At 56.4% G+C, this 9,406-nt stretch overlaps 1 protein-coding gene across 1 annotated transcript; it reads right to left on the reverse strand.

The window, feature by feature from the left end:
• Positions 1 to 1,334: 1,334 nt before the first annotated feature.
• Positions 1,335 to 3,752, reverse strand: RPL38 (ribosomal protein L38). Its single transcript, XM_003211510.5, has 5 exons — positions 3,629 to 3,752; positions 3,408 to 3,440; positions 3,026 to 3,086; positions 1,738 to 1,860; positions 1,335 to 1,413 (listed from the first exon to the last, which is right to left on the reverse strand). The coding sequence occupies exons 2-5, from the start codon at positions 3,408 to 3,410 to the stop codon at positions 1,388 to 1,390; spliced, it is 213 nt and encodes a 70-aa protein (XP_003211558.1). The 5' UTR covers positions 3,411 to 3,440; positions 3,629 to 3,752; the 3' UTR covers positions 1,335 to 1,387.
• Positions 3,753 to 9,406: the final 5,654 nt, after the last annotated feature.

Consider the following 9,406-nt stretch of genomic DNA (forward strand, 5'->3'; position numbering starts at 1 on the left):
TTCCAGCTCAAAGGATTCCGTTACCTCCTTGCATTGAAGCACTGCACCCATCACCTTGCTGCTATAGGAGCACCGCACCCCCTGGGCTTCCCGTTAAAAGGATCATTGAATCCTATCACTTTACTCCCTTCATCAGGGAACTGTACCCTAATGATAGATACCCATCACCTCAGTGCTAGAGGCACCACATCCCTCCACCTCCTGTAAGAGCATTGCTGCCCCCATAAGCAAACTGTACCCTAATGGGATGACGGGGACACACCGGCACTCTCTTATAGGGCCACACACCAGGACTCTGTCACAGGGGCTGAGCTTGAGCTCAGACATCAGCAGTTGAGGATGTTCCCACCCCACCTGGTCACCCCAGCGTGGCTCCTGCTGCAGCAGTGCCCCAAAACTGCTCCATCCCAACTGCCTCAGCAAACAGGAGCTGAGGACGTGCTGGGCATCCCCCACATCCATTCTGGAAAGACACCGAAACTTGTACATCATGCTGCAGGGTTAAGTTGATGAACACATCTACCTTCCACTCCACACTGCCACCACAAATCCCTGGCAAAATACCATTCCCTGCCAAGAAGTTTTACTCTTTATGGCTCTCCTCTCAAGCATGTGTTATTAATGCCCACCGCTCCAGGTACAGCGAGCTGCACCTAAATCAGGAACGGGGCGAAAAAAAGTGACTGAGGATCATTTTGTCTACTGCAAAAATCTTCCACTAGAAAACCGTTTCCTTCTCCCCAGAGGCAGTGCATTGCAAAGGGCTGGGAGCTGGTCTGGAGCTGACCCTGAGCCCAGGCAGTGTGTGGGTGCTCCCAGCACTGCTCACATTCACTGGGCCCCAGAAGACCTTCAGGGAACATTGCATCGGGGAAGGCGATGGGGAACCACAGTGGCCTGCAGACAAACCACCCACTCTGCCAGCCTAAGGAGTTTTCCTGCAGCCCTGCTGGGAGGCTCACCCAGAATTAATGCCAGCAAAAGCTACAGCTGAGCAGTCTTCTGCTCTGGCACGCAGTCTCACCGGGCAGCTGCCAGCTGGATGGGCTGAGGAGGCCCAACACTTAGGATGTGAAAGCAGACCATATGGCAGCTGACAAGATGCTCCATTCACATGCACAGAGCAGCTGCCTCAGCCCCCTGGGGTGCCCCTCACTGCAAGCTCTGCTGGGGCACAGACTGAAACCAACTCCTGAAGCACCAGGCTGTGAGCTGGCACACTGGGGTAGCTGGTCCAGGCTATGCGTGGAAGAAGCCATCCCTTCTAGAGCAGTTAAAGGAACACGTATGGCTTCAGCACGGTGCTGTTTGGAAAGGACAAGTCTGACACTGGAAACAGTTCCAATTTTTATTGTAATAAACGTGGAGAAATCTAGGTGCAAACAGTTCATTTCAGCTCCTTCACAGCCAAACCTAGGGAGGAGAAAAAGACAACAGAAGTTTGAAACGTGGCTCATCACTCTGTCTGCCCTTGTGCAGGAGACACACAGGTGCAGCTTATTACTGGGTTTGTAGAGGGCTGGGGCAGCTCCCCTTGCCTGCCAGCACAGGCTGCAGCTGTGCAAAGAGCAGTCAGAGCCCCACAGCTCCCCAGGCACTTATCAACGCTTGGAAGTTTGAGGAGCATTTGCTCAGACAGACTGCACCTTCTGCCCTGCCTTCTATCCTGAACTCAGCTGTGCTCCAGCACAAGAACCCAGACCTGGGCTGGCCCCTGGGGGGTCCCCCTGGTGATACCTGGAGGCAGGGACTGCTTCAGCTTCTCTGCCTTCTCCTTGTCTGTGATGACCAAGGTGTAAAGGTACCGGCTGCAGCGCACCTTGAATTTCACATTGTCCTTGTTCTTCTTGATCTTGACAGCTGCAGGATTAAGGAAGTGGTTAGTGGGACAGCAGCAACCCCACACGTTCCCTTTTACGAACCACGTCCATTTTCTGTGAAAGCACAAATCCTACACATCCCAAAGCAAATGCGGAGATCTTTTTGTCTCATAGCAGATATTTACAAGTACCATCAGAAGTTTACAGCATCACAAACTCTAACAGAGCACAAGAGTGCACAGTGGACTTATTTCGTGTAATTCTCTGCATCTGAAGAGCAGCTCTGACCCCTGTAAGGAGTCTTCTCAACTCTGCATGGCTGCAGGCAATGCTTCATCTCCTTCACAGCCATGCAGGCTTGTTTTATCTAAGCAGCTTGCTCAGAGCTGTGGTCAGTTGCTCTCCTTTCCCACTGCGTTATACTGCATTATACTGAGCCCTGGCAGCTCAGTATAACAAGCAGTAGAGCTGCTGCAAAATCTAGAATGAGTTGAAAGGTACTGAAATGCTTTGTAAGCAGCTGTCAGCAACTATAATAGCAGTGCACACTGAACTATCCCTCTCTCTCCCACACCACTGAATTAACAAATCATTTCCAGAATTAAAGCACCTCATCCCCATGACAGCTACATCCAAATACAGGAAAAAATAAAGCAAAACTCCTCGCACGTTGTTAAATACCGAGACAAGACATTCCAGCTTTTAAATTATAATTGTCTTCGTATTTGCAACAATAGAAAACCTGAGTTTAAGCGTGATTCACTTGTCAGGTGTCACAGAGCTTTAACAGTACGTCTTTTACCTTGTCAAAGATTTACTAAGTCACAGACAGGCTAATATTTGCAAATAGCTTCTCCCCCCCCCAGTTGCAACTTGGCTTTGGCAAACCCCCATGAGTGAACAGCAGCGGAAGAAACCCAAATGAATGAGCACCAAGCCCTGACCAGCTCATCCCTGGGATTGCACCTCCTCCCCTGCAGCTCATCTGCAGCCAGGATAGCTTCGCTCAGCCAATGCTCAGCAAAACCTGTTGCAAATGCCACTGGTGTTGCACGCAGACACAGCCTCAGCACCAGGAGTCCCTCAGCACTTCCACAGCATGGAGCTGTTCGGCCTAATGGGTGACACAGGCCTGCAGCCCCACTCAGGAGAAGAACTGCTGAAGCACACCCTTACTCATCTCCTAAAGCAGCTTCAGCACTCACACTTTGCATCCTTCCTCCTGGCTGTCAGCAGAAAGTCTTTGATCTCCTCAATCTTGCGAGGCTGAAAGATGAAACACAGTCAGCATGGACAAGGACAAGAGCTGATACCCTGTATTCTGCCTTTAGCACAGCCACTCGGCTGGGGCTCAGCCCAGACCCCCAAGTGCACCCCCAGAGACAGGACCAGCTCTCCCCACACCTTTCCCTCACCACGAAGGGGAAAACTCCTCACTCTGCACAGACACAGACCCAAACAACAATGGACATTCCCCTACTGACCCCACAGCCATAAGGAACCAGAGAACCTCCACCCACGGACTGAGAGGAGCCCCACAACACGTCTGCGAGCCCCCACCCGCTCCCCCACGAGTCTCCTCCTCACCATGACTCCGGCGCGGGCTCAGCTCGTTTCAACCTGCGGGAGAAATAGGCCAAGATGGCGTCAGCGCATCATCCCTACGGCCTCAACGACCACCCCACGCCCGCCGCCCGCCATCAGCTCCTCCCGAGTCACCAACGCCCGCCCTGCAGCCCCCCGACGCCGCCCAGCCCCACACAGCCTCGGATGGCGGCGGATTCCACACGGCCCCACCCCGCGCTCACCGCTACGGCTCTCTGCTACTGGGAGCGGAAAAGGGAAGGCGCACTTCCGCTTCCGGGACGCCCCTCAAACCCCGCCCTTCGCAGCGCTACGGCGCGGACGGAGGGACAAAAAGCGGAGAACGCGGAGCGGCGCTGTGCTGAGTTGTTGGGTGCTGCACCCCGCGGGCTCTGCGGATCTTGTTGGCGGGTGCTGCTACGTTGTGGACAGAAGGGATGTCGATCGGTGCTTGTTGAAGGAGCTCCGGCCCTACGGATCCGCCCAGCCCCGCGGTTCCCAATCTGCAGCCCCGCGGCTCTCAGCCCCCGGCCCGCCCCAGGAGCTGAGTGCAATGCAGCCTCCTGGCCACGAGAGGGAGCCGCAGCCATGCGCAAAATCATCCAAACAGACCCAAATCCGCGCTCCTCCTCGGGGTCGGGCGGTCCGTCCCACCGCCCCCGGTGATTCGGGGCTGCTTCAGGCAGGGGCGGCGCTGCCCCGGGTCGGGAGGTGCCGTAAATTAACGGAGACGCAGCGGGAGCTGAGATCTGTCCGCTTGTGCGTGCACAGACGTGGCCGTGAGCTCCCCTAGGCTGACCGCGGTGGGTGTGAGCTCACACGAGCGTGCACAGCTGCGTGTGCTGGGTGGGCTGCGCTCCCTCCCTGCCCCGCATCACCACCCCCGCCCCACGCCATCACCCGCAGCGCTGCAATGGGGTGCGGCTGCGGTTAATGTCGTCTTTGCGTTGCGTTAAGGGTGGACGAGGTGACCCCCTGTGCTGCGTCCTGCATGAACGCACGTCGAGGGGCTGTGAGTGCTGGGAACGATGGCAGCTCCTGACAGCTGCAGGGATGCTGGCAGCGCCCCGGAGTGATGGGATGGGGTTACAGGGAAGAAGGAGACACTGGGAGATCACAGCTCTGCTCAGAGACAAAGTGGGGCAATTCCATCCCCTTCCCTACGCCCCTAAAAATGAGTTTTGTAATTGTTTGATTTACTTCTCTCATCCCGGATCGGCTGATCTACTCCGCTGCGTTTTAATTGCTCCGAAAGTTGAGCAGTTTTTCATGTTTTAAGGAGTGCTGAATTGTATAATTAAAACACTAACAACGTAAATCAACAGTGCGGAAGAAAGACAGCAGAGAATTAAGCGGCGGCGTGGCGGCATCATAAAACCAAAGCAGCATGGAAAGTGCCCCATAGCGGCAGCGATGCTGAATGCTGATGTCACATCTCAGTGCCATGGGGTGGAGGTGGGAATAGGGGGGGGATGTGGGACAGCTCTGGGAGCTGTGGCAGTGCCGTGAATGGGGGCTCAGCCTCTGCCTGGTGCTCGACCCCCTCGCCCCCAAAATCGCCAAGTTTTGGCCCAAAATGTTGCGTGGTCCTGTGCCTTCCATCCCCGCTCCTGCCTGAGAACAGATTCACTTTGACTTTATTAATATCATTTAAAAGCAGAGTGGGCGTATAAATCAACAAAAATAATTCATGAGAGTCATTAGCTCCTCAAAGAGGGGATCTTTTTTAGGACCGGCTTTAAATTAAGGGGAAAAAAAAAAAAAAAAGAAAAATTGCATTCTGAAACTGCAGCTTTTAAAACACATCAAATACATTTCCTCCCTGCCTCCCACCGGCATCGGCTCCTCCGCCTAGCGAAATTCAATTAGCATCCTTAATTCACCCTCTGGCTACCAGTTTGATATTAAAAACTCTCATCTCGCAGCTCTGCAGGGATGGGGGAAGCCTGGGATGCTGACCCCCAGCAAGCCACGTTTCCCCCTCCCCAAACGCCCCACGGAGGTGGGCACTGCTGGGGGTCTTGTCCCCAGGCTCTGTGTCCCCGTGCCCTTGGGGACAGCGGGTGGCCGTCCTGCTGCACGGCGTGCAGAGCTCAGCTGGCAGGATTTGTGTGCACCGGCGATTAGATGCTATCTGCTTATCGGCAGCAGCACGGCCGGCTCTGGGCGAGGGAAGGAGATAGCAAACAGCGGCCAGGAGGAGAAGCAGCAGCCGATGGGATTTCTCTCTCTCTCTCTCCTCCCAATTCCAAGTTCAGTGGCTGCCCAGCATCACCTGCTGCCAGCTCCATCGCTCAGCAGTGCTGGAGCTGTGCCCTCTGCCCGAGCGCTGCTTGCAGCCCGCTGCTCCGTCACAGCCGTGTTTACACACACAGGGCAGCCCTATTTTCCTTTGGTGTAATTATGCCATCTGTAAAGTAGTTGCAAACTGTTTCTCATGGTGGAGGGAAGGAGCTGCCGTGCTGCGCTGCTGCTTGTTGCAGCCCCCACTGCCCTGCGGCTTTCTTCCCACCCTGTTTCTCCCAAGGACACGGCTGTCCTCTGCTTGTGGGGCCCATGTGATGCTCTGGGAAAGTTCACGCTGACATCCCCCTGCCCAGAGGGGAGCCAGAAGGGAAAACCAGCAGGAAAAGCACACAGCTGCTTGGTCCTGTGGGTGCTCTGAGCACAGTGGGCACCGCTGCTCCCCCAGGGAGCTGCCAGCAGGTGAGCAGCAGGGCTGGCTCAGCCGGGCGGGTGGTGCTTCCAGTGAGTGTGTTTGTCCAGGAAAGCGGCGCTGGACAGAGGTGGGAAGGAGGCATAGCTAACAGGAGACATGAAACGACAGGTTGGGAGGGAGGGTCCCCATTCAGGGAGCAAACTGCGGCAGGAATGGATTTTTTCCCTCTGTTTACTCGAGGTTCCCCCCTGGTTTGCAGAAGAAAGGCCGTGCGTCACCATCAGCTGCTCCGAAGAGACAGAGCAATTTGCTGAATGCGTTTATTACTATCAGGGACTGAAAACTATTCCCAATCACTCGGCACTTCCCTTCATTCTCCCTCTCTCACCTCTCGGAGCACAGTGCCCTGGCAGCGCTGCCAAGAGCCGATCAATCCGCTGCTAATGGCAGCCCCGTGCTCTGCCATTCATCAACCGGGTCCTTAAAGAGCATCCGACGCTTCATGGTCGACTTGGGGGGGAAAAAAAAGCCCATCTGCAGGCGAGATCATATTTTCTCCGTCTCCCCTTTTGTTCTGTATGTGCTGAGGACAAAGGCGGCTCAGGCTGGAGGTGGGGAACAGGCAGCGGAGGGGATGAAATCCCACGAAACAAAAGGTTCCGTTATTATGCAAAGTGGGAGCAAATTTGGGGAGGAGGGGAGCACAGAAACTGTGTCCTGTGGCAGAGCAGCGGTGTCAGTCGGGCAGGAGCCCTTCTTCGCCACGATAAGAGGAGAAGGAATGCGGTGGAAGTTTTCCTGCGGGCATCGGGGGCTGTTTGAGGCACGGGAATATTGTTGTGCAGTAGGGCTGGGCTGGGGTCAGATCCTGCCCACCATCACTGCTATGAGTTGTGCTGGGCTCAGTGGGGCACAAAAGGGTCCCTTGGTGGGATGTGGGGCTGCTGTAGTGGCACAGGGACGGGTCCCCTTGTCCTCTGCAGCACTGGGATCTGCTGCAGAAGGTGATGTGGGAGCAGAGCCTGGAGCTTATGGTGAGCCCTGCAGGAAAGCAGCACCAGGAGCACAGCAGCAGCAGCTCTAAGCATGACATTCAGGAGGCTCCTCACCCACCGGGGCCTGTGAGAGCCCTGGCTGCTCTTGTCATGCCCTTGCTGGGGTTCCCCTGCCAGGTGTCCTTAATCCACCACCACGGCACGGCATGAGCAGGGCTTGGTGTCCACAAACGCCTGTTCCGTGGCTGCCTCTCCAGAGGGGCTTCTTGGCGACTCAGGAGAGATGTGCAGAGAAAAGGGAGATTGGACAAGCCCACCTTAATTGCATTTTGCTACAGCAAGGAAAGGAACTCTTCCTCTGGCTGAGCTCTGCGCAGTGTCCCTGTGAGCCACCAGTGTCCCCACATCACCATGAAGTCCCCTGTGCCGCCTTGGGAAGCCACAGTTCATGTATAAATGCCAACATCACTCACCTTGGGGGTCCCCACTGGTGCTGCACGGAGCCTCAAAAGCCACATGCTGAGTCGGAATGGGTTGGCAGCCGTGGGACACGGGATGGGCAGGTGTGTGGCACTGCGCTGTGACATCAGTGATGGCACCAGTGGGGCAAGGGCAGAGCAGCTGTGGTGCTGCCTGGCTCCCCGCCACCCCGTGCAGCTCAAGTCAAATTTGGTGTCATCCTGCAGAGGAAGATTATGGAAATTTTCCTCCCCCCTTATGCATAATTTTCAGACTCGGCTGCAGCAGAGGCTGTGTGGAGAGATTGGGTGATGGGAATGTCATCTGCGATTCGATTATCTCCTCCTGCCTTGCCTTTTTTTTTTTTTTCCTTGTGAAACCTTCATCAAAATACGTAGATCTAATTAGGACAATTACAGCGCGAGGACAGCTGAGAACCCACCCAGGCCCTCTCTGCACCGAGCTGAGCGTTGGCTGCTTGGATACCAGCAGCTGGGGGGTCCTATGCGGCACTGCTCGGGGACGGCGGTGACATCGGGGTCCCGCTGCCAGGCAGCTGGCCTCGGGTTTGTCCCGACAGCTTTGCCATCAGCATCTGCTGGCGACAGATCCGTGCCACGAGCTGCAGGGTCTCAGCGCCTCTCTGACACATCGCAGGGGGAGCTGCCCCCGGTCCCGGCACGCGGGTGCTGCTCTGCGAGGAGAGGCTGCCCGTCAGCCTGCAGCTCCGCGTCCCTCATTGGTATTCTGTCCCCGCTCCGTGGCAGCCGGCAGGATGGGAGCGGAGTGACAGCGGTGACAGGAACGCCTGCCACGGGGACGGCTGTGGGACGGCGGGGAGGGGACCCAGAACAGCACCCGCAAGGCTCTGTGTGCCCGCGATGGGACGTGTGAGAGCCCCGATGGTGGTGTTCCCTGCTGGCACTGGAGCACACGCCCTTGTGCTGGGTGTGCGTATCTCTGCACTGTGCCGTCAGCTGTGTGGCACTGCGAATGCTCAGCACGCACCACCCCAGAGCAGATGGGAGGGTCCTCAGCCAGGGCTGCTCCCCTCTGTGCCGAACCGCGCACCACTTCTGGTGCACAGGAGCACGCAGGAGGTGCTTAGGCGCTCGCTCGCACAGCCCCGGCCGTGGGGCAGCCCGCAGACAGGTGTGGGTTGTGCTGCCCCGCCGGAGCGCTGCCTGCCCTGGAGCGTGGTGGGAACGGGGGCTGGCGGTCAGACAGAGCTGCTGCACGGGCAATTAAGGGAAGTGCAAATTGTCAGACCCTGTGATTAACTCTGCCTCCAAATCCGCATGAATATTAAAAGCCGACATTGCCCAGGCTCCCTGCACAATGAATTCTGTATGAATCTTAAGATAAATCGTTTGGATAACTTAGCGGCAGCTGTACTCCCTCGCCACCAACTGCCTCCAAAAATCATTTCAAGTCAGGCGAGAGGAGCGAGAACAGAGGCCAGATGAATGCGGGTAATTACGATTCCAGGCTCAGCAGTGCTGGGATCAAGGCTGGGCAGCGCAGGGCGCCCAGGGCTCTCCGGAGGCGAAGGCGAAGGCTCCGTGTGTTCGGTTTGTTCCCAGGAATGCTGACAAGCCCCTCCGCTTGCTGTGTGCTGTCGTACTTGGCCAGGGGGGACATTTGCTTTGCATCCATATAGCTGCAGCCTGGAGGAAAAGGAGCTGCCTCCTTTGGGACGGAGGGAACACAGCATGGGGATGCGGCACAGGCCTGCAGCTCCATCCCATCCTGTCCCAACTGTGCTGCACGCTGTGCAGTTCCCATTACCCTCTCGCAGAGCAGACCTTGTTCTGCCTTTGGTGAGCAGATGGAACATGCAGAGCTCCTGCTCATTATTAGTGCTTTCAGCTCCAAGCCCTGTCTGGGTC

The sequence above is a fragment of the Meleagris gallopavo genome, chromosome 20 (assembly GCF_905368555.1).
Source record: "Meleagris gallopavo chromosome 20, MGAL_WU_HG_1.1, whole genome shotgun sequence".
Classification (NCBI taxonomy): domain Eukaryota; kingdom Metazoa; phylum Chordata; class Aves; order Galliformes; family Phasianidae; genus Meleagris; species Meleagris gallopavo.